The 25972-nt window shown below is 40.1% G+C and overlaps 1 protein-coding gene across 2 annotated transcripts in view; it reads right to left on the reverse strand.

Annotated features, from left to right (window-relative positions):
* Positions 1 to 326: 326 nt before the first annotated feature.
* Positions 327 to 25972, reverse strand: part of KCNH6 (potassium voltage-gated channel subfamily H member 6) — a 146369-nt gene continuing 120723 nt past the window's right edge. For both annotated transcript variants that reach the window (XM_042471046.1, XM_042471047.1), the window contains 8 exons: positions 24339 to 24538; positions 20165 to 20417; positions 17442 to 17635; positions 13796 to 13895; positions 12198 to 12485; positions 8094 to 8292; positions 3562 to 3751; positions 327 to 2230 (listed from right to left, as the gene is read on the reverse strand). In XM_042471046.1, coding sequence (XP_042326980.1) covers positions 1946 to 2230; positions 3562 to 3751; positions 8094 to 8292; positions 12198 to 12485; positions 13796 to 13895; positions 17442 to 17635; positions 20165 to 20417; positions 24339 to 24538 — 1709 coding nt within the window. In that variant the 3' untranslated portion in view covers positions 327 to 1945. The remainder of the gene's footprint in view (positions 2231 to 3561; positions 3752 to 8093; positions 8293 to 12197; positions 12486 to 13795; positions 13896 to 17441; positions 17636 to 20164; positions 20418 to 24338; positions 24539 to 25972) is intronic.

A 25972-nucleotide genomic window follows, 5' to 3' on the forward strand; every position in this document is an offset into this window, starting at 1 on the left:
CTCAAGGAAACTCAGACTTTCCTTAGTACCAGTACTTAGCATTTAGGGGGCCCTTGGTATCCACTAGGGTATGGTTTTAGGATTCCTTGTGATTACCAAATCCATAGATGCTCAAGTCCCATTGTGTACAATGGCACACAGTAAAATGGTGTCTCTTATTTTTTAAAAAATGGCAAAATCAACATTTGCTTTTTGGATGTTCCTTTTGAGCATTTTCCAACTGTGGATGGTGGACTCCATGAATTCAGAATCTGTGGATACAGAGGGTTGACTATTAGAGTACCCAGAACCAGAAGGAGATTCATCAGACCACAGTAGGTGTCAAAATAATCTTTATTAGCAAAGTGTACACTAACACTCCTGAGAAGAAAAGAAAAGAAAATGCTCACAGTTATTTCCCCCCTTGCTACTTTCACTGGGAGTTTTAATATGTTATTTTGGGTAGGTGGCCTAGGGCCATTGCAGCATCTAATTGAGGAGTGGTAATGGAGAAGGTTTGAGGATTCATTTACAGTGCTTCTATGCAGTGCCTTGGCATGGGTATACAACCAAGAGGGAAAGGCTACACACACATAGAAAAAGAGACTTGTTTGGTTTGTCTTTCCTCTTCCAGGATTTTCTGAAATTGTGCTTACACCAGCCTTGCAGATTGGTAGAAAATACTACAGCCTACTTGCACATACCTGTGTTTTGCATATCCGTCAAGGTACTGGCTCAAGAAGATTTTTTTATCAAGCAAGTGGCTAACTACAAGACTGACTCTTCCTGAAATGTAGTATAAATCTAGGTAAATTGGAATGTTGCAAAAATCTGGAAATTTCTGGAATGTTTTCCCCATCTGGGCTCTTTCGCAAAGTTCTTGAGAAGTGTTAATTCTGCTTTGGAAATCCATAGGTAGAACATGGGTCCATATTAGCCTAGGCCCTGATTTGTTTGTTGCAGAGGATTCAAGGGATCAGGCATTCTAAACCTGACTTAACCATAAAGTTACTTTATACATTGAAACTGCAGTTCTATGATTGCTTATTTGGTATTAAAATACCACAGAATTCTGTGGAGCTTAGTTCTGAACAATCATGTATACAATCAGGGCTATAGACAGGGATGTACAGATTGATTTGTTGCTTGGGAGTTTAGAGCATGGGGCAGAAACTCATAGAGGTTGTCATGTTGTCAGGGATTGCAGCTCTCTGAAGGAGAGCTGAATATAAACAGCAGGCTCAAAACTCCTATTAAAATCCCTGCACAGGATTGAACTGCACACTTTTCTCTTTCATCTTGCAGTTTTTCTTCGACAGAGATGATGTCCATGCAAGGAAAAAGCAACATGTGGCCCTCACTATGTTCTAGGGCAGAACATATATGGTGCAGTATGTCCTCATGTTAAAAGTGGTGGCATTGTTTTACTCTTTCTTCCTTCACAGGGCCATACCTGATGCACAGAAAGATCTGATACAAGACGCATCAAATAAAGGTACATTCATTCTTGGTACCCCACAGCCCAAGGATTTTTTTTTTCTTTAGCAATTTCCTCATTCAGAAAAAAATCCCAATATTACATGATTAAATTAAGGAAATGTATCTGTGTCCCACCATGCTAGGTACCTTATAAGGACAAATAGATGTAGACCCTGGCATCACATAGCTTGCAGCTAACAGTGAGGCGGAAGAAGAAGTTAGTCATCATGTACATGTCACTCTTCTTGGAATTGGTGAGAAGAAAATGTGCACCTGAAGCCTACTTTATGGAATACCACTTCTGAGATCAATGGTCTTGGAAGCCATCCCATTAAAAAAAATCCCTCTCTTCAGAGAGGGCAGGAGCTGGCTACAAGTAATACCCTGAGCCGTAACTATTGCCCTCCAAGTGCAACAATTAAAATCAGCTAAGCAGCTTCTCAGTTCAGCTTCCTCTTGCCTGGGGCTCTGAGCTGAAATTTGATTCCTAAGTTGCAGGAAGCAATGGGTCAGAGAGATGTCTCTGAATGTCCAAGTGCTCTGACGGTGCCTCAAGGTGCTCTGGAAGGGAAGGGAAACGAGATCCTCGGAAGAGTCCCTGATCACTTGGTGCCCTCCGGTGGGGCTCTTGGTTTGGCAGGATCTGTGGGTAATGCTCTTGTTCTGAGCTGACTGTCATGGTTTCATCTGAAGCCACAGTCAGGTGTATACCACTAGACAAGGAGTCCCTGGATTTCAGCTGGGTTTTTTCAGTTTCAGCATAGCTTGGAGTCTAGTGAGAAAAGGAAAATAAAGTCATACAAACAAGGCCAGATTGCTCCTTTAGGAATATGAGAATCTGTGCTTTCATTTGGAGAAAAAGATTTTCCTGCTTTGATGACTGCAGAAAAATATGATCAGAGGCATAATGGCAACAAATGCTGATGGCTTAGAAACATGCCAGTAAGTAAAATACACTGTGCTACTAGACCTCTTTTTAAAAGATTAAGGCCTGAAACAGATGGGCCAAAAGCTCCGTGTCGGCACCAAAATTAGGGTTCCAGAGCACGCGGCAAGCGCATACTCTGGAACCCTAATATGTATGGACGGTGCCATCTTTACGTGGCACCGTGCATATGTGGCGCATGTGCATGATGCAAGCACAGCACCACATCCACACCTCTGGGCGCCGTGCTTGCATCATGGATGCGTCACAGTGCGCCAATGGTGCACTGATGACATTCTCCCCGCACAGCCTAAAGAACCTGCTTTTAGCGATTCTTTTCGGAGTGGAGGGAGCCCACATGGTTTGGTTGCTGCAGGCTCCCTCCGGAAGGGAAATGAGCAGCTCCAGACTGCCCCTTTGTTGAGCCCCAAAGTCTCTTTTGTTTATAGGTAGATAATAGAAACCACACATACATACCTTGCTACAAATGCATATTAGGGCAAATCCAATTAAAAACAGGAGTGGGGAAGAAAGAGACAGAGAGTCTGCCTCAGAATTAAACAATTCAGTTATACGTCCCGTAGATTTAAGATTTATTGTCACAACTAAAGGACACCAAATGGAAAAAAAAAGTGCTGTGGGATGACTTCCACCTATATTTTAGAACAGGGGTAGGCAACCTTTTTGAGCCGGGGGCCGGGTTATTGTCCGTCAGACAACTAGGGGGCCGAAGCCAAAAAATAAATAATTAAATAATGTGTGTAAAAAATTAAATATATAAATAAACAAGGACAAATGTAGGACAAAATTTTCAAATGAAAGACACTTTTTAAAAAAAAATGGAGGACACACGAAAAAATTTGCTGATTTTTTTAAAAAATGTTAATATAAATACATGTTTCTGAGGCTTCTATAGACAATTGCCCCCCAAAGGTCCCGGCGGCAATCGGCGGCAGGACCGGGCTGGGGCCGGTCCCAAGGCCTCGCCGGGCCGCATCCGGCCCACGGGCCGCAGGTTGCCTACCCCTGTTTTAGAAGAATGCACTCTTTATTACATCCACTTTCATTCCTTGTGATTCAAAGTAGAGTACTTGGCTTACTGTTCTCTCTTTGGCCGGATTCTACAAGGCTCGGCAGTAGAGCTTTCATTTGCATTACAGATTCCTAGTGCATCTCACCTCCTTTGTGGGAGTTAGTTCCTCTTCCCCTACTGGCGAGGCCGGTTCTGTGCTCCTCAGGCCCATACTGTATAAAGCCAAATTGTGGGAGGAGGGTGAGATGGAGCTATATGAAGGTGGCACTTGAGACAGCTGTCGCTGCAGCAGTTGCAGAATGAGATTCATGTCAGAAGACATCCTGGATTCCAGCCTATGAAAGAGATGGTCACATGTTAGCTTGGGATATTCTGATCTGCCTGAACTGGACTGGAGCAGGTACTGTATATGCAAGGCTAATCGGTAGACTGCTGAAATTTCTAAAGGATGCATTCCCCAACATAACCAGTAGGGTGAGTGTGTGTCATATCAATGCTCTTCCTTTAAACATCAGGATTTCAGGAGCTAGTTCACTGCAGTCACTTAACTGTTCATATGCAGACAGTTCACTTGAATTAGCAGGATAGCATGTTATCTGGAAGCTCTCAAAGTCTTTGAAGGAACAAACCATGTTATCCTAATCTCCAAACCAGGCACACTGAATTCATGAATTCAAATCTTGCATGGTTCATGAGAGTAGGCCATCATGTGAACAAAACAAAGCGATTCAGGGGAATAAGAAAGCCCCATCTATGAGCTGCAATCATATTATTTATTATTAACCTTTATTTATAAAGCACTGTAAATTTACACAGTGCTGAATCATATGAAATAACATGCAGCTAGTACAGAGGATAGGACAAAAGCTAGTTATTATTATATGAAGCAGAGCTAGGAAATTCTTTGAACTACAACTCCCAAAATTCTCCAGCCAGTATGGGCCTTTTTGCAGACTTTAATACGAAGACAGACATATGTTTAAATATTAGGGGTAGCCCAGTTCGGTGTACAGTCTGGGAGCACCTGAAGTGTTAGCACAGATTTGTTCAGTCCCTTGAGAGTCTCTCAGGGGACTGGGAGCCCCATGTAAAGAGGGCACAAAAGTATAATGAAAAGGGCTTTAACTGTTAGGGGGGAAATGGTAATAAGTTAAGATCTATTTAGTATGTCAGCAGAGCATGTCTCCATCAGTGTACTACTTTAGTTGCTTAGAGGGTGGAGGCTGCAGCTTCCCCCTTGCTTTTACTCTGGGTTCACAATGGTCCAAAACACACTGCAGAAATAATCTAGTTTGAGACTGCTTTAACTGTCTGGGCTCAGTGCTAGGGAATCCTGGGAATTGTAGCTTATTGTGGCACCAGAGCTCTCTGACAGAGAAGGCTCAATGTCTGATAAAACTACAGTTCCCAGAATTCCCTAGCATTGAGCTGGGGCAGTTAAAGCAGTCTCAAACTGGATTATTTCTGCAGTGTGTTTTGGACCAACGGCAGACAAGGGATTCATAAGCTCAACCACCAGCTACTGATTGATTGCTCCTTCTTCCTGGGTGCCTAAGAGTAGACAGTAAGGGCTTGGGTATGTCTCTGCAGTCAATCAGTGTGAACCTTATCACACATGGGGGGTTTGCAGCTCAGATCTGCAGTCACTCCTGTTCTAGCAACACAAAAAGTGATGTTTTTTCACATCTGATCCGGAGAAACTTCTGTCTAGCAATGCAAATTCACATTAAAACGTGATGTTTTACCACACCTGGTTGCCTTTCCGTTGCCCTTCTGAATCGAGGGGGAAGCGGAGGCAGTTCGATTCCAAGCAAGTCACGTGATGTGGATTCAAGCAAAGCAGAGTGAGTGCACATTGTATTACCACACCAGGACATACCATGCGGATTCAGCTTGATTCGAATTGGGACCCTTGCACATGCTCAGTAGGGGTCTGAACACATCCTGAACCTTTGCACTTCTGGGGTGAAGAAGGGAGCCTGGATCCACTTTCACGTGAATGCTAGCCTCATGTGAATGACTCCCATCCCTGGCAGCCAAATTCAAACGGGTCCTCCAGCCCCCATCCATTTCAGCCACATCTACATCTATCCTGTCATTCTCCTCATCTATTTCAGCTATATCTACATCTAATTTCTTGTTATTCTCCTCATCTATTTCAGCCACATCTATATCTATCCTCCGTGTCAGAGCCCCCCATCCATTTATTATTATTATTAAGGAATTATTATTATTATTATTCACTGCAAAATAATCAGTGTAGAAGCTGCAGGTTTACTTGGAAGGAAATCCTTTGGATCTGATGGAGACCCATTTTGGAGGATTGCAGAAATGATCCAGTTTCCCTTATTCTCCATGCTCCCTAAAGTACCACCTCCCAGAATCCAATCCACTCTCCTTCCCTTTGTAACAGTTCCCTTCTCTTAGGTTGCATCTGCACTGGGAAATAATCCAGTTTGAACTGTCCTAGCTCAGTGCTATGGAATTCTGGGAACTGTAGTGTCCTGAGACATTGAGCCTTCTCTGCCAGAGAGCTCTGATGCCTCAGCAATCTAATAATTTATTATTATTATTATTATTATTATTATTAATAATAATAATAATAATAATAATAATAATAATAATAATAATAATAATAATAATAAATTATTATTATTATTTTAAAAACAATTTTTTGTTTTTTTAAGTTATAATTATAATAATGATTCTCCATGCTCCCTAAAGTACCACCTCCCTGAATCCAATCCACTCTTCTTCCCTTTGTAACAGTTGCCTTCTCTTAGGTTGCATCTGCACTGGGAAATAATCTGGTTTAACCCACTTCCACTGTCCTGGGGCAGTGCTATGTAATTCTGGGAACTGTAGTGTCATGAAACATTGAGCCTTGTCTGCCAGAGAGCTCTGGTGCCTCAGCAAACTAATAAAAATAAATTATTGTTATTGTTGTTGTTGTTGTTATTATTATTATTATTTTAAAAACTTTTAAAAATTATTATAATTATTCTCCATGCTCCCTAAAATACCACCTCCCTGAATCCAATCCACTCTTCTTCCCTTTGTAACAATTGCCTCCGGTTTAACTCCACTTTCACTGTCCTGGATCAGTGCTATGGAATTCTGGGAGTTGGAGTTTGTTGTGGGGTCCTTGGCTCGAGACTATGGAATTCTGGGAGCTGGAGTTTGTTGCTCCCCCCAGCCTCCTGCTCATTCCTTCCCTCCCTGTCATCTACCCTTTAGAGCAACGGAAGCAATTGGGGCAAAATTGCAACACAGCATCATGGGAAATTTGCCTCTTTGGCGGTTTGGGGGGGTGTACCGGGAGGGAAGCAAAGTTGCATTCCACACCAGACCAATTCAGAGTGAAATCGAAGTGAGCTTGAATGCGAATTCTGTGAATTCACTTTTGTACCAAATTCACCAAAATGAGGATTCACTGCGGAAGCGCCATGGAAGGAGCTCCCAAAAAAATAAATCGCATGTGACAACACATTCACATTATGATGTGAATCTGCAGTCACCCCGGATCTGAGCTGAAAAATCCCCCAAAAGCTCCATGTGATATACTCCTGTGTGTGTGGAGGGGCAGATATATTTTGGGGACCATCCTAGCTGTTGTTGTGCACCTGTGGTAATCCTCATTTCATTCACGAGGAAGAGGGCTGCTCTGCTGGCCTTGGCCTCCTCTATCCTGTCCAAATATACATGTGTTAGGAATCAGTATCTGCAAAGATCAAGCTTATGGTACACACACACACACACACACACACACACACACACACACTTACCATGCAGGTGTCTGTGCCTAACCACATGGATATGACACAAGAGCTTGGAAATGGGAACAGTAGTCTGAAAACATTCACATTCTTATGAGTATAACTCATGAAGGACTCTACTCTTATTCTAGTACTGTATGTTTTATATTTATAAAATATTACAGATTAGTCAATAAACAGAACTCAGTATGGTTGGTCTTTTGCTCTTAAATGATTTGTCATTTCAAATACTGCATTGCATAGCAGTATGTGAAACCTGTATTTGTAAGTTTGAATATTTGTACAGCAATATAGCATAATGGAGATATTTTCAAATGCATTATTTGTATTTAATGATTTTTGTTGTTGTTGACATGTGTATAGTTTCCTTCCAAGAAATTGTTTCTCGGCATCTCTTTTGGTCCTTTCCATAAACTGTAGAAACAACTCAGTAATGAAAGAAATTTCCTAGGAAGCTTGGTTTGGTGGATGGATGGACATCTGTAATGGATTCTTTAAATACAGATAATCTATCTAGACAGGAAAGTTACATAGGCCCCATACAGACAGGTCAGAATAAAGCTGCTTCGGGTCACTTTGGAGATATGCTGTTTAAATGATGCATGAGACTGGAAGCCACATCAAAGCCACAATCCAGTCCTAAGGAATGGAGCGCAGCTTTGGCACAGCTTCTGGACTCTTAAGACGCATGCCTAATTTAAACAGCATATCTCCAAAGTGAGCCGAAGCAGATTTATTTTGGCCTGTCTGTATGGGGCCTCAACCTACCTTTCAAATATTTAGATTTATTTCAGTTTTTAGAACTTTGGGTATTTTGTTTTGTAGAAATCAAAAGCTACTGTTTTGTAGAAATCAAAAGCTCCCTCCCAATCTTTCCAGATCTCCAAGCAATAGAACTCACCTGCTGATCTGTGCCTGGAGGCAGTCCAGTTTGGATTCAATCTGTCGTGGTCTGTCATCAGAGTTAGGAGGCATCTCTAATGGGCTGTGCATGTCCAAAGGGCTATGTACCAGGGACATGTGCTGGAAAGGTTCTGTAAGGGAGGTGGGCCTCTTGTCCTCCCAGAATGTGAACAAGTTGGAAACATCCAATGGTGTTGCTAGCAGGTAAAAGAGAAGAAAGTTCCAAATCTCTATTTGAAATCTATATGATGATACAACAGAGTTTGGAAAAGTTCCTTTTTTGGACTACAGCTCCCAGAATTCCCCAGTCACTATGGGGTCTGAACCGCTGCAATAAGACAACTGAGGTTGTTGGGATTCTCAGTGCTTGAGCCCTATAATGTCTGAAAATGCTATTCATAATAAAATCCACATGGTCTAGTATAATGGAATAGGGCACCGAGAATTTATCTGAGCAGAGGTATCTTCCAGCTAAATTTCAGAAATAGCCAGTAAAAATGATAGAAATACAAAAATCTTCATAAAATTTCACAATTGTATAAGTTTTTTTTTTAAAAAAAATTAGAGGTGCAAGAGGAAACTATTAAAAGATCTATGTTGGAATGGGGACAAGATATAAGACAGGATATTCAATTATATCAGTGGGAGAAGTAATGGACTAGGATACTAAAACATACATTGAGTTATGATCTGAAAGAGAATTTCTATAAAATGCAAAATAGTAGATACCTTACATCTTCAAAATTAGCTAAAATTTATAAAGGTGTCAGTAATTTATGTTGGAAGTATGCTGAAGTACCAGGTACCTTCTTTCACTTATGGTGGAATTGCAAACAGGCAAAGATCTATTGGAGGAGAATTCATGATGTGATGTCTAGAATCTTAAATTGTAAAGAAGACTAGAACCCCAGTTTTACTTACTTAGAATGATTATGAATGAAAAACTAGAAAATAAGCATGGTTAGTTTTTATTTTATATGATAACTGCAGCACGTATAATGTATGCCTCCAAATGGAAAAGTAAGGAAAGTCCTAACTGTAAAGAGTAGTTGCTGAAATTGCTAGATTATATGGAAACTGACAAATTTACCTGCCTAATAAAAGGGAAACTATGGGGGAAACACAATTCTGTTTATGGACATCCTGCTGAACATACAAATGTTAAGAGTGGATCAGCAGGAAACAGAAATGTCAAGCATACTAGCGATAGACATGTCTCTCCTTTTTCCTTCTCCATGCATTTAGGCTTAGAAGGATGGAAGGGGTGGAAAGGGCAACAGAGTTGGGTGGCATCTACCAAGTGAAGGTGCTGAACTGCAGTAGCTCCGTTCCAGGGTGCCATGCAGACGAGAGGCAGGCAAGTTTAGCCTTTGTTGGTTTACAACTCCCATCAGCTGCAGGCAGCATAAGAAGCCATTATGGGAATTACAGTCCAAAAACTACAAGCCTCACATGCCTGCCTCTGATGTAGAAATGAAAATGTATTGTAGGTAAAAAGGAACTTGGTGTAACTTAGTGAAACATAAATTAAAGGCGAAGAGCTGAGCAGATGCTTTACTGTGTGTTACTCTGTAGTGCCCTGTCCTGGCCAAGTGATCCAGAATGATACCATGGTTGACAATCTTGAAAGCAATTAAAGTTTCAGTACAAGCATCCAATCCCACAACTCAGTTCCTGCTACAGATGATCACAAAATAAATCAGGGTTGTCTCTGCCTCAAACCTGGGATGAAACTCAGGTTGAAACTGCCTGATTTATTTAAGACATGCCCAGAGATGAGTTTCTACCACTTGCAGAAGCATTTTGCTACTTATGGCAGGGGCTTCCCTTTGGAGGAAAAATCCATTTTGTATTCCTAAAGTTGTTAGATTTCAAAGCTCTTGTTTTAAAAGGAAAATAAACTCTGAGTAAAGTTATGCAACATATGTGCAACAGGATTTCAGAGGGGGGAATGGCATATGGGACTGCTGGCACACTGGATTTTCCAGAGTGGTGCTTGCAACCCCAAAGAGAAATAGCCATTGCTAGGCTGAGCAGCTGCATCAGTTGACGTCAGAAGGCAGGGAAGGGAAGGCAGCAACACAGCATGGTGTGCGTTACAGTCTAATAGCTGTGCGTATGCACACACAAGAGAGAGAATGAAAAAGAAAGTGAAATGAGCTAATGGGTGTATGAATATATGTGTATAAGTAAGTTAATGTTAATTGTTATAAGCAAAACAAAATTAAAAGTACCGGTACAAAATGAAACCCAAATATTGTACAGTACTGTATAGGACAAAGGTGTTGTAATGTAGAAACAGGAATTTGTTGTGAAAGGTGTTTTACTGTGCATCGAAGAAATATTGTAGCCTTTTGGTGGGAGGGTGGATGCAGGGGTGTACATGTATGAGAGGGATTGTGTGTGTGCGTGTGTAAGGAGAAAGAGAGGGAGGGAGGGACAGAAGGAGGAGAAGGATTGTTGCCCACTGTGTGAAGACAATATGAGAAAGTATCATATGCTTGTAACACTCCCATCTTGGAAATAACTGCCTCCTTAAATGCCAAAGGTATTAGAGGGTTGAGTAATGGCTAGCATTTCATATTATTTTAATTTGTTACTTTAGGTTATATTTCAGACTTTAAAAAAAAACCCCTCGTAGTAGACTTTTAATTTTTTTAAAAAAACCAGTGTGGTACAAATGTGTAATTTATGTTTAATGCAATGGGTTACTTTTCAAATTAATTTTAACAAGTTTGATTTGACACTCTCACATCCAATCTCTGACTACACTTTTAGAAATGTTAAGCTATAATGATAATAATAATAATAATAATAATAATAACAGCAGCAATATGGGAAGAATACGAAAATGACTTACATTACTCATTTGGTGTAAAGTTTGTAGAGGAAATACATATAAAGTACTTTCAAACCCTGAAAGTCCTGCAGAAGGGCTCAGTATTATTAGAACCATAGTGAAGTTATTTTTGTTGCCCCTGTCCTGCAGAACAAGCCTCATGTAATTCTTCAAGTTTCTTTGTAAAAACATTATAAAGACTAGTTTAAGACTGTAGACCTTATGAATAATTACTTAATGATAAATCCCATTACGATCAGGGGGGCTTACTTTACAACTAAACATGCATTGGCTTGGACTGCCACCAACACATCATGAAGTCTCTCACAATGATGATTTGCAACAATTTAGCATCTATTCAATTCAGCCCCAATCTTTTGCCTTTGCAGGTTGAAACAATACTAGAGTCCAGGGCACTATGGGTCTATAACCATTTAAGTGTATGCTGACCCACCTATATGGTCTCTTTAAACTACAATTCCCAAGTGTGACTCTTTTTTTAGTTTGAAAGTTTTTTTGATCCTAAAATTAATACAGGTTGAGTATTCCTTATCCAGAATTCCAAAACCCCAAAGAAACCCAAATTGTCCACATGGTTAGCTTTGCTCTCTGATGGTTCAAGTGTAAACAAACTTGGTTTCATGCATAAAATTATTTAAAATATTGTGCATAAAATTACCTTCAGGCTATCTGTATAAGCTGTATATGAAACATAAATGAATTTCATGTTTAGATTTTAGTCCCATGTCCATAATATCTCATTATCTATATGCAAATATTCCAAAACCTAAAAAAAATCTAGAATACTTCTGGTCTCAAGCATTTTGGATAAGAGCTACTCAGCCTGTATTGCACAGCTTGTCAGAGGTGGAAAGCTGCAAGATTCTCAGTGGTGCAATAGTGATTTTCCCTTTTTTGCAGAGATTCTATATCCATTCCGACAGTTATGGAACAAACAAAAGGTGGGATGACTGAGCAGTGGTGACTGGTGGTTTTCATGTTAGTGAAGCAGTGACTCTAGATTTTGGTTTAAACTTTCAAGGAGTTACACAAAATACTAAAAACTAGCCCTCCAATATGTTCAGGATTTTGGGCAGCTTCTTTTACGCCTGAACTAAAATCTGGAGCACTGTTGCCATCCCACACATGGGGACCATGAGCTACCACTGCTCCTGAGCCAGAGATGCTAGAAGATCATGTAACTGGGGGCAAGCAGATCACCTTATTACCTTATCCTGCAAGACTGCCCAGTGAGCTACATACCTGCATAGGAGAGGCTGTCGTCAGTCACCAGTCTGTCAACCTCAGTGCCATCACTAACCAGGTTTACCACTGCAGGGGCATAGTTGCTCTTTTCAGTCATTATGAAAGATTCACCCTTGGTGGGGCTGGGCACCTTGGCCTCCTCTTCACTAGTCTGGGAGCATGGTGTCGTAGTACTGCACATATCATCCCAATGGTCCTTGCTGTGGGGACGTTGTAGCTGGGTCAGCTCAGAGTATGCATGATACTGCTCTGGGTCTGAGATGCCTGTATCCAGGCCATCTGGGCCTGTCATGAAAACAAAGTTGCAAATCAGTTTGCTATAGGATAGTAGTGACTGTGAAATGCAATTTATCTGCCTGCAGCATCTATGCTAAGCAAATTATCTGAAAAGTATAAGAAGAAACACCAGATTCTGGAAGGTGATTTGAATTAGAGTGGTCTCTTGGTATCCCTTGGAGTTTGGTTCCACGACCCCCTGTGGTTACCAAAGTCCACGGATGCTCACATCCCATTAAATATAGTGGCATGATAAAAAGATCTAACTTATATAAAATAAAAAATCAAGGTTTGCTTTTTGGAATTTATATATTTTAAAAAAATTTTAAACTGTGGATGGTTGAATCCATGGATAAAGAATCCACATGGATTTAGTACCTTAAAGGAAAGAAAGGGCCTGAACAGACGAGCCAAAATAAAGCTGCTTCGGGTCACTTTGGAGGTATGCTGTTTAAATGCTGAATGCATTCTAAGAGGCCAGAAGCTGCGCTAAAAGCACGCTCCAGTCTTAAGAACTGGAGTGCAGCTTTGGCACAGCTTCTGGCCTCTTAAGATGCATGTGTCATTTAAACAGCATACCTCCAACGTGACCTGAAGCAGCTTAATTTTGGCCTGTCTGTTCGAGTCCTAGGTATTTAAAAAACAAAATCTGGTCAAGTCATATCTCTCTTCGGCAAAAAGGTTTACTGTATTCTATTTCTTGTGCGCTGTCAGACTATATAATGCATTCCACCCCCAAGGTTAGTGGTGACAAATATTGTGATGTGCCAGGGACATCATAACACAATCCTAAGGGAGGATTAGATACATTAATGAAGGACTGGTATACCATAATGATGTGCCAGGAGAGCTTAATGAAACTTTCATTTTCCGAGGCAATATGCTTGTGACTGCCCAATGAAGAAACATCAAGGGAAGGATCTCTCCAACTTGGCTGACACTCAAAGGTTTCTAACAGGAACTGACTAGCCATTGGCATTTCTAAGTCAATGGTCCCTAAGTGTGGGCACCCAAGTGCTTTTATATTTTAACACCCAGAAGCCCCAGCTAGTGTGGCCAATGTTGAGGGATTGGGTAAGACATCTGGAAACTCAAGATGGGGAATCCCTGCTCTAAGTCATGGGAACTCTCAAAAAGTGGGAGAAATGGGTATGCTTTCCACCTCGCTCTGCTCTTAATGCAGGAATTCTGTACAATTGATGGAGACTTGAAGACTGAGCAAAATGTTGCATCTCACATTGAAATGGTGGGAGAGGTGTCCCCGCCCTGCTCAGTCCATGAGCTGCCTGTGGCAGTATCATCCCAAGAGAGGTACTCACCTATTTTGTTAACTTTGCAGAGAGAACGCTTATGGCGACGTGCCCGACGATAGTTGCAGGCATACTCTTCACTGAGGGGTGAACGAGGAACACTGTCTGCCTAAGAAAACAAAGACATTATCATAGGTAAAGCATAGTACTGAAAAGTAATTTTCAGCAGAGAGGGAAACTGAGACCCCCAGAAGAGCCTTTCGTAGCCTAGTGCCCTCCAAGCATGGACTGCAACTCCCAGATCCCCATGCCATTTACCTGTGAGATTCTGAGAGTTGCTGTCCAACACATCCGGAAAGCACCAGGTTGGGGGAAGCTGTCTTAGAGTTCCCCCAGTCTTGCACTACAATCCTGTGTAAGGAATTATGCTTAGAGCAGCTTACTTGGACTTAACATCTTGCAGTACTGCAACCTGAAACCCAATGTGGAGACATTGTCTTTGACGATGTGCAGATGTCTTTCTTTCCCAACTCATCCATGTTTGGCAGCAATTCTATTCTATTCTATTCTATTCTATTTATTTATTTATTTATTGCTGTTGTTGTTGTTTGGTTCTGTTCCTTCAAGTTGTTTCTGACTTATGATGACTCTAAGGTGACATTAAAAAAAAACCACCCACTGGGCAACCTTGGGCAAGTCACACTCTTGCAGCCTCTGAGGATGGCAATGGCAAACCCCTTCTGAAGAAACTTGCCAAGCTTTAAGGTTGCCATAAGTAAAGGTTTGTTTAGGTTTGTCATAAGTAAAAAACGACTTGGAGGCACATCACCACAAAACAACAAGAAGGCAACAGTATTATGTTTTTTTCTTGTTTTCTTATACAGAGTAGAGTTTGCTTTTGCCTTCCTCTGAGGCTGAGAGAGTGTGACTTGCCTAAAGTCACCCAGTGGGTTTCCACAGCCAAGTGGTGATTTCAACCCTGGTCTCTAGAATCATAGTCCAGGGTTCAAAACAAACCACTATACCATGATGGCTCTATTGTTTATTTTATACCCTACCCTTTCCCTAGAGCTGGGTCTCAAGCGCTTTACACAATAAAAAGAAATACAAGTAAAACCCCATATAGATAAAATGCAAAAAGTTACATTTTAAAAACACAGTTAAACTATCGAGAGAATTAAAACCCAGAATGGTTTTCTGATCACAGGACAACCTAGAGTTTGGGGTTGAGTCCTTATTATTTTAGAAAAAGTTATACTCTGCTTCAAACTACAAAATTATGTATCTTATACACTTCCAACACTTAACAGATAAAAATACCTATTTCACTTAACAGATAAAAATTGATTACCCTCCTTTGTGAAATTGTAAGGTATGTGACTGAGCAACATTTGTAAGACATGTGGCTGAGTGTAACAAAAAGGATGTGGTCAAGTGCAAAATTTATTAATAAGGATGAGCAAATTAATCTGCAATATTTTAGGCAAAGAAACCTCTGGATTTAGGAAAAAAATGGAAAAAATACTGAAATCAATAAATATCACATTATGTGTGAGGATGTGGAACATGATTATAAATATTATATTACACATTAGTGTAAAATCAATCAGACTACTCAAAAGGATAGCTTTCTATCAAATTCATGAGCACTGCATGAGCTTATGGTCACATCCACCTTTCTGCTCAGCACAGATTCAAATCCCAGTTTCCTTATAAAGCTCATGTGATCACCTTGAGATAATCACAAATAATCTCAGTCAATCATACTTCACAGGATTATTGTTAGGATAAAAATGGGGGAAGAAGTAGGGGAAAAATCAGTTACAACACCTTCCGCTCTGGGAGTTAAATGGAATAAAATTAGTTAAAATACATATCATGGGGGGGGGGTGTGACTGTCATAAATCATTTGATACATGCCAATGGCCTTTTAGGATGTTGCTCTTAGCCCACTCTTTTGTAGACATTCACCTGACAGTAAGTCCCACTGAACTGGCTGGGTTTATTTCTGAATAGATATGTTTATTATTACACTGTTAATGTAAATGAAATATTGCTCTGCAAAGGCATATCTTTCCCCCTCGCTCAGATACACAAATGCACACACTCCTCTCCCACACAGATAAACACACTCTGTCTCTGTCTCACACAGAGATGCACAAGCGTACATTTCATCTCTCTCTCTTTCACTCTCATGCACCCCCCAAACAAACAGAAGGCTACACAAACCTACACACTGCTCTCGCTCTCAGACACGCAGATGCACCAACCCCCCAAACTACCTCTCTGTCTCTCTCAAACTCAAACACACACTCCTCCCTTCTTTTACAGATGTGCACACACACACACATCCTATTATCATAGTGCATTTTTGTATGTGTATATGTGTGTATAGTATAATAACACAAGCATACTCCTTCTCCCTCTCAAAGACAAATACGCAAAAATGCACACACGCTCCCCTGGCTCTTATATCTGTAGATACACAGATAAAGAAACATTGCTCCTCCAGATTTCTAAAGACACACACACACAATTTTGATTTGTTACTAGCTCCCCACCAAATAAACCTTTCCATCAGAACTACTTTTTGATTTCACTGATACAGAAACCATTCCCATAGTTTTAATGCTGGTGGTGAACAAGACTCATGTACTGAATTTGTGAATCTGCCTGGACAACCAGTATCTTGGGATCTCTGCAGATTCCCTAGGACATCCTTGTGATTATGAGGGTCATGACTGTGATCCAGGAGATCCCACCACAGGGCAATTATTTTTCCAAAACTGTTTTCTGGAAAGCTTCCACTGACACTTTCCGCCTTATTTTTAATTCTCCAAGTCATGGTGGGAAATTTAGGAAAAACAATAGGTGGCGGCAGCACTAGGAGATACATAAAAGCCTCCCCTAACTGTTCCAGTCTATTTAGTATCCCAAATTTTTTTTTTTACTTGAGGCTGAAAGACAAAAAAGCATGTTTCACAATATGTTTTAAATTTACCATTCAAAGATATATCTGTTATAATCTTTTTCAGCATAAAAAAATATAAAAGAATCCGGTAGCCCTTCTGAGACAGAGAAAATAAAATGTTCAGCACAGTAGTACGAAAACCTTTTCCCCTTGGAACCCCCCCTCTGCCCCTGCCACCGCTGCTTTACAGCTACTTGCAGATGTTGCCCCCCACCTTGATGTAGTATATGAATAAGATTTATTTTATTTTGTTTATTTATGGGATTTCTATCCTGCCTTATTTTATTTAGTGTGCATATTTTCATTTGCACATTCATTTATATACATATTTTAACATTTTATAAGGAAATAACATCATTCAAATTAGAACAGTTTTATTTAAGTAAATTCAATATTTAACTCAACACATGTGTAAATTTTACATGTAAAAAATTTGGGACAAGGAGGAGAAAGAAGAAGTGGAAGGATCACAGCCTCTAAATCTTGCGACCCCTTTATGCAGTTCTCATGCTCCCCCTGGGAGTCCGCCACCACCATTTCAGAACCACCGATCTAGCATGAACTTTTGTAGACTTCAGTTAACTTCATCAAATGCATCTGATAAAGTGGACTGGTGTCCATGAAAAAGAATCACAGAAATTTCATATTCTCATCTATTCTCAAATGTACTAAAGAAGTCTTTTATATCTTTTAATTATCCTTCCCCCATCTCTTCCTGCCCCTCCCTCCCCATCAGATACTCACATCTCTCAAATTGAATGTTATCTCTAGATTGCTCCAGAAATTGTCTGAGAAGGCTGGGTACATATCCAAGACTTCTAGGAGGTCCTCCCGCTGGATCTTGTGCAAGTCACAATAAGTGAGGGCTCGCACGTCAGCATTGGATTTCCCAGGCCGGGCGTAGAGACTGATCGGCTCGCCAAAGATGTCATTCTTCCCTATACAAAATGGAAAATACTTTTAGAGCGCAACAGTGCTCTCCTGGGAGAGACCAAACATCCACAAAATTCACTGGTTTGTCTCTGGCAAGCAGTTCATTCTGTGGGCTCAAGTAAACATATTACAAGAAACCACAACAAAGAAAGGAGTGAGGGATCCTCTGCCTTTCACTCACACCTCTCACAGCGAAGGCCATGAACATCAGCTCTGGAGAGAAATGGACTTATTTGCTGAACTCTCTAAAGTACTTACCATATATACTCAACTATAAGTCAACCTCATGTATAAGTCGAGGACAGGTTTTGATATGAATTTTGATATAACTTGTGGATACATCGAGGATAAAGCTTTGAGGCATGTAACAAATGATGTAAAGGATGAAGCAAAGGAAAATGATGCCAAAGAACTTATAAAATTCCAGCAGGCATAACTGTGTTCATCCAAAGGCTGGATGGATGAAGAGCGGCGGGGTGTGTGTGTGTGTCAGTGCTTCCAGGACAGATTAAACACTTGCCTTTCACCAGGAGATGGTTCCTTTTTAAGTAAGGGTTAAAGTATAGTACTTACATTAACCTGTGGATTAAACTGACTTGGGTTTTGGAGGTCAATTTTTGACTAAAATTTCTAAACTTATACATGAGTATATACAGCAAGTCATATCATTGCTTTTGCATCCATTTTTGGGGGATCAGCAACCACCTACCTGCTGTGAGAATGGCATCACTGTCTTCTTCCACTCTTTTAAGCATGAAAAAGTGGAGAAAACCCTGTGTTGTTCTTTCGAGCCAAATAAGGGGTGGGCAAAGTGTGCCTCCCCAGGGCTGTTTCTTGAGGCTCTGGGCTCAAAAGGATCAATATATATATCAAAAGGATCAATATATATATGGATGCAAAAGCAATGATATGACTTGATGTATAGATCTAGGAAAGGCCTTTTATAACAACAAGGAATGAATGGAACTAATTTGAGGAATATATATATAGTCCTCAAATTAGTTCCATTCATTCCTTGAGGTTATAAAAGGCCTTTCCTAGATCTAGAATATCTGGGGGAGCTAAAAACATGTCAAAAGTGCCCCCCATAACCTCAAGGGAAAAAATGTTTTGATCTTTTTTGTAGTGGTTTGTGTGGCCCTCCAAAGTCTCTGATGGCTAATGTGGTCCCCTAGACATCCGTAGTTGACTACAGTACTTCAAATCTAGAGAAATGAGCACCATCTGCTGCTGTGCCAATAGCACAACAATTTATCTTGAAAAGGAGAGAATGTGTCCTTTGCTTTCAAGTAAAATGGTGTTCCTCAGAATCTTCTGAGAGTAGGATGTGGCCTCTCAAGGGTTAAGGGAACAATATGTCCCTCCACAGCTGAAAACTGCCAACCCCTACTTTGCAGGATAAAGAGAATCAGTACACAGTATTATGCCCAACTGTCCCTGATCTTCAAAATGCTCCCCAAAATGACCTCTAAGGGATGTGAAAGGCATTTCCACTTCACTTTGAGGTCCCCTGGGCACCCAAGGAGTCAATATAAAAATTTCAGAATTTTGTTGTTGTTGTAAGATGCCCCAAATACATGGTGAGAATGCTATGAGAATTTTTTTTGGGGGGGGGGGGGGGGACGGGGATGATGGGATGGGGCTTTTTTTTGTTTTTTTTTTTTGTTGGGGATGAGGTGCAGTAGGTAGTGCAGCCCTTCCAATTCACCTGGTGACTAATGCAGCCCCCTAGCCTTCCACAGGTGCCTGGTGCTATAAGCAACAGAAGGTAGCTCCACTACCATCTTATTCTTATAGGGTAAAGAGTAACGCAGTAAATAGTGACAGAGAAAGGGTGCTTCCTGCACCACATTTCAAAAGTCATTGCTATCCCACATCCCCATCTTTAATCTAGCTGTTCTGTGCTAAGAAAATAGTGGGAAGAAATGCTTTAAAAAAACAACAACCCAGAAAAGAAACAGATGGAAGATACTGTCATCTGGTGTGTGCATCTGTGCCTGCCTTCAAGCCACCTGTTGACTTATGGTGACTGCATGAATTCCACAGGGTTTTCTTAGGTAAGGAAAACTCAGATGTGGTTTTGACAATTCTTCTCTCTGAAATATAGCCTGCAACAGCTGGTGTTTGTTGGTGGTCTCCCATCCAACTACTAACCTTTTACAATTCTGGAAAGGAGTCAGAACGATTGCACAATAAAAGCCTTGCCTGGAAATGCCCAGAAAACCTAACACTTTTCTGATTTCCCCTTTAGCAAAGCTGAATGACAAGGAACTGCTATACTTTCCACAGTGGAGGCTTGATATCTGCTGGGGATTGGTACCAGGAATCCCCACGGATACCAAAAATCCATGGATGCTCAAGTTCCATTAAATACTATGGCCTAGTAAAATGATGTTCCTTGAATAAACTAGCAAAATCCAGGTTTGCTTTTTGGAATATATATATATTCAATCTATGGATGGTTGAATCCATGGATATGGAGGGCCAACTGTACAAGGTTATCCTCTCTGCCACCTGTTGGAGAATTCATTCACCTAGGATGGCGACCACAATGTCCTCCCTGAGGATTTCGATAGAGCCACGTGAGATGAAATACAGAGTGGTGAGGACATCACCATAGTGCACAAGAGTGTCGCCAGGTGGTGCATGAGTTGTCTTGAACTTCATGGCCAAAGCTCGGAGGCAGCCTTTGGTAGCTCCCCGGAAGGCCTTGCAGTTTTGGAGGAGAGTGCGGTTAAGGTGGAGGCAGATATCAGCCTGCAGGCAGTCTGGGAAGCCTTTCAGTACCTAAGGGAGAATGAAAATAGTCACATATGAGTGAGTAGAATCTGGGAGGGATGCTGCTAGCACCTTTTCTTCTCTAGAACTTCTCTTTATCCCAGAACAGTATTTCCTCTTATCCAGCATTGATTAACAGCTTGATTTTGATTATTGACTTTGTATTAGAAAATATTTGACAAATGTAGAAGCATATATAGTTTCAAGTACATTCCTGTGACTTAGAACTTAACTGAAGATAAGTGTGATTCATCATTCCTTGGTACCCTTATTAATGAAACAAGACATCTACTCCTGGATTTTAAAAACTAATGCCATTCATCTTTCAATATTCACATGATCTTACTGCTTCGTCTACACAGGAATGTGTTTTACAGATGCCAGCTGCAAGCAAATTTATTCTCTGCACATATGCTCAGTTTACATATATTTATATTAATGTTTAGAATAAAAATTCACTTTAAAACTATTTATTTATATCTTTCTCCTGCTAGAGGAACAGAGGCAGCTTATGACACAACTAAAAGCAAAATTCAGATAAAAATAGTATATTATAATGATGGAAAGAACTGCATTAGGATCTTATTTTTGAAATGCTTGTTTGTGATGCAGTAAGACAAAATATTTTGGGAGCAAGGCATTTTCCTGAGCCTGTGGAGATCTTTCAAAACTATTCTGGTGAGGCCTTTTATTTTTATTATATCTATATTCTATACCGTAGTGTTGCCTTTTGTCTGGAGAAAATATTGGAGAGCATAAGAATTTCATTGGCCACTGATGAAGAGTGAAAGTTGCAAGGCTTTTGGCTTCTTTTTGTATGAAGAATCTGACAAGACCTTGGGCCACCTATTATCCTTCCACAATAGATTTATGCCTTATGGACCTTCTCCCACACTGTTACTTATAGGTTTGGACTGTGTGGCTTTAATATGAACAACTAATTATTTTAGAGATTTATTATTTTTGTTCATAATGCAAACACAACATCTATATCTATATCCATCTATGGTGTGGTGTTGTCTGCCTTCTAGTCATTTCTGATTTATGGCGACCTGAAGATGAATCTATCACAGGGTTTTCTTGACAAGTTTCTTCAGAGGAGATTTGCCATTGCCTTCCTCGGAAGCTGAGAGACTGTGACTTAGGTCACCCAGAGGATTTCAAGCAGGGAATCAAACCCCTCTTTCCAGAGTCATAGTCCAGCTGTCAAACCATTACACTATGCTGGTTCTACCTATATCCATATCTATCTATACCTACATCTACTGTATGTTGTTAGGTGCTTTCATGCCATTTCCTCAAGCCAATTTATCACAGGGTTTTCTGGGGATAAGAGTGTATGACTCACCCAGTGGGTTTCTATGGTTGAGCAGGGAATCAAACTCTGATCTCCAAAGTTGTAGTCCACTGCTAAAACCACTACACCACACTGGTTCTCTCTCTCTCTCTCTCACACACACACACCTCCCAAATACAAACAAATATTAATAAATATACATATTTTTAATATCCTAGCTACAGTCCTTCCCCTGGACCCACAGTGTCTCCATTACTACCACACTCTTCTTGTGATCCATCTTGATAACCATGATTTATCTTGACAAACTTCGCCTCAAGATGTGCATCTATTGAGAGGCAAAGTGGACTTTTTTCGTCCTCAGCCAGTTTGACAAGAGAGCATAATGAAGAAAGTCTCTGCACCCAAGCCAAATGAGCAAGAACGATTTATTCTTCTTTCATGGGATCTATACTGAGGCTCCCTCTTCAAATGTTACTTTGTGTTTTACTATTGATCCCCTCCACTTCCCTTTATAACAGACTAATTAAAATGGATTGAAGTTTATTTAGGCACAGTCCTATTCAGTTTTTGCGTAGCAACCAGCCGTGGGGAAGAAAAGTGGAATCAATATAGCTTTGGAGTCTCTTCTTCATGCCCAGGAAAAACTGACCCAGCTTAGAGTGAGAGCCTTTAGGTTGTCATCTCAATGTCATTCCTTGTGGACCAGTTTGTGGATCTTTTGTGGTTTGAAACTCTTAACAGTGCATTGGCTCTTATGGCCACCTCAAATTGTCTGTTTCTGTTCCTGGTATTTACGATAGCAGGATGCAAATGCCCACTTAACTTGGGGTTATTTCTAATATTATTTTTTGCTACCACTCAAGTAACGTATCCCGAGGACTGATTCACACAACAAATATGTGTGAATAAATGTGTGGGGTGAATGCATTTTGCATTACATTATTTATCCTCTTATACATACTACAGGGCTGCAGTGCTGTCCAACATGATGAAGACATAATAAAATAAATGTGGGTTGAACATCAAGGAAGTTGTGCAGTCAAAAAGTCTCCCAGCTTAGCCCAGATCCCAAACCCACACAAAGTAATGAGACCAGTGTGCTTGGCCTTAAAATGTATACTTAGGTAACTTAAGAAGGTCTAGAAGATATACATCCATTTTGCTGCTCCTCTCTTTGTGTCTGATAGCAATACAGAGCACTCCTTAGTCTTTCCCTTTTAGCTTGATTTTTCTTACGCCTTTATTAAAGTAATAATTTAATTAAAGACATTATAATGACTTGATAATATGAGTTTCAGTTGATTACCTGATTAGTCTATTAATTCTGTACACGTAATTTCGGAAGCATTATGTCCTAACAGGAATAGGTTCAAGAAGAGGCCTTCCCTCTTATGAAACTAAGGAAGGTGCTTGCCATCTGCAACTTTTATTTGTCCATGTATTAAATGTATTTTGAAATCTTCTATAAAGTTAATTTAGGACCCTTTTTAATTGATTTGTTTTTATTTAATGGATGACTCTAACCAATCAATCAGTTAACCTAAATACCACATAACCTAAATAATCCTATATACATTTCAATTTGCATATCTGAATTTCAACAAGGATAAATAGTAAGATAGTGCATTTAGGCAGGAAAAGTTTTCTCCACACCAACCAGGAAACAAGAGTGAAAAACCAGTGATAAATGAAACAAACATGTACTAATAAAGTTTTCAATAAGATATAATATACATAGTTGGAAAAAGTTAATCTGATGAAACAGTTCTGAATATACAAAGTAGGGATCAGAAATGAAGGATTTTTGAAAGGTGACATTGTTTGGGATAAGCTTAAAATATGTCTTTAGAAAAGAGTACTCTTAAACTCTATGTTATGTGGAGGATTCATGCCAGTAAAAGTGGGAGAATGGGGTAAGGGGGTAACCCTATAGATATTGCTCTGGCCAAGATTCTCTCCACATTCCATGTCCACAGCTGCTTTTCTAGCCATAGTGGAAAAGATATATATTTTCACTCATGGTAAAAATATATAATCTTTTTTTAAAAACCAGTAAGAAATGTAGTCCACCTTGGACAGGAAAAAAAACAAAACCTAGAATGAAAAGGGTTAAGCATCTACTTTGAATTGCTCTGCTCTTGTTCAGAGCTTGGAATTTCCCCCCTTTGACTACAACTCTGAGAACCAGCTAGCATGGCCATTGGGTAGTGGTGGTCTGTTTCAAAAAGCAATGTTTCCAATTTGATACTCCTTTGAGTATTGCCTCTGAGGCTATTTTTCATTTAATTTTTTTACTTCTAAAAAACTACTCTGTTCTGCCTTTCTCTCCTGCTATTGGCAATGATAACTTGGAACATTCTGGGAACTGTAATCTAAAAAAGGGATCCTTCTTGAATCCATTCTTGGGTTTATTACAGGCTTATCCAAGCTGATGAACCCCACCCCCCAGATGGATTCAGCATCGGGAACTGTTCCTTTAAAGTGTGGAATAAAACATAGAGTAGATTCACTCCACCACTGGCAGGGACACCACTAGCTGCCACTAACAAATGTAGATACAGTACAGTATATTGACCTCTCTTCTCAGATGCCAGGTCTGTTTGTGAGCGAACACATCTTATCTGACTTACCGCATTCATATCAATACCATTGGTGTAGGACCAGGCATGCTGGAAATACTCTTCAAGGCGCTGGCGAAGTGGGTTGGGGATTTGGTGGAAACGGATGAATTCCTTAACCCTCAGCATCTGGGTATGATAGCGAGCTGTGCCAGAGTACAGACGTTGGATGATGGCTGAGACATTGCCAAAGATGCTTGCATACATGAGAGCTGTAACAAGAAAACAAGGGTCAGTGTTAAGAAGGAAGAGCACCATTGTCTGGGATGGTAGTACATACATATAAAATATCAGAGATCTGTTTAAACTTGCATTTTAGGCACAGATACTAGTGGTTTATAAATGACAACATCTTCCCTGTTCACAGATCTATCAAGGGGAGACACTGAATTAGGAACATTGCTGACCTTTCAAAAAAAATTAAAGTCTTATACCTGTTTTGGAAGACAAGTTGTCTAACTCAGAAGCTCCATACTCTTAATCGCAAATATTTGGAGAGCAATGTGTTCTTTTTAGAAGCGAAAGAAACACACCTTGCATGTGCTTGGAGTCACTCACATGAATACCTCTTGTGTTCTGTTTTGAAACAATCACAATCGTGAGGCCTGGCTAGACCTGGCTCTCAGCCAGATCCTCTGGACATCCTACTCTTCTACCAAGTAACACAGAAGTCAAACATAGCAATGAGAAAGAACTATGTTGATTTTAAGTGTCATTTCCCAACCTTCAATATCTTCCTATTGCATAATTTCGCAATATATATGCAATTGTGCATTTGCATATTTGAGGTGAGAAGGAATTTTTATTTTATGATTCATACAGAAGAGGAAATGGAGGGGGTTCAGAGAAGAGTGAAAGTGGGGAAAGTGAAGAGAATGAAAAGTCTAGAGGAAAGAAGGCAGGAAAGATCAATTATGGTATGTATGTATGGAGGAAGAAGCCCCACACATCACCCCACACATAGCTACTGTTTCCTTTTTCAGAACAGATGTTCTCCAAGGTGCCTTTTAATATGGAAACCATGAAGTAAGAGCAATAAATCACTAGAAAAATAACTGACCTTTGCCCTGAGGAGGGAACTAACTTTTGTTAGCTGGTGCCAGGACAAATTATCCCAGGCATTGCCAATTTGCATGCAGACCCAGAAAGAACTCTGAAGTAATGGGTTGCAAGCCATGTTGCTACTCATAACTAATTACTTTTAGCATGCTAATAAGTCTGATTTTTTTTTACATTTTAGAAGTGATGTAACAAGGAAAGGTAAATTTACTTTATCAGTTAACATGTAACCGTTGCTCATTATTTGTAAAGGTTATTTCCCCGCTGCATTTTTAAAGGTATTTTTCAAGTTTCATGCCATTCTCTAATTAATGTTTTAAAAGTAAGGTTCTTTTCCTTAAACCAATAATGAAAAAGTAATGAGCAGTGCATCTACTGACATAACTAGTTACATTTCTCCACTATTGTAATTAGTAACTTTTAAAACACTTCAATGAATAATGGAACAAATTGCTTTTGAAAAGTAACTTTCACGCTCTACTTGTCTTAGCAGCATAGCACTTATCATGGATCCATCCTAAGGAATCATGAGATTTACCATGTTTGTTGAGAGATTTTTGTTAATGAGCTTTAGTTCAATCCCTCGA

Source organism: Sceloporus undulatus, chromosome 6 (assembly GCF_019175285.1).
Source record: "Sceloporus undulatus isolate JIND9_A2432 ecotype Alabama chromosome 6, SceUnd_v1.1, whole genome shotgun sequence".
NCBI lineage: Eukaryota > Metazoa > Chordata > Lepidosauria > Squamata > Phrynosomatidae > Sceloporus > Sceloporus undulatus.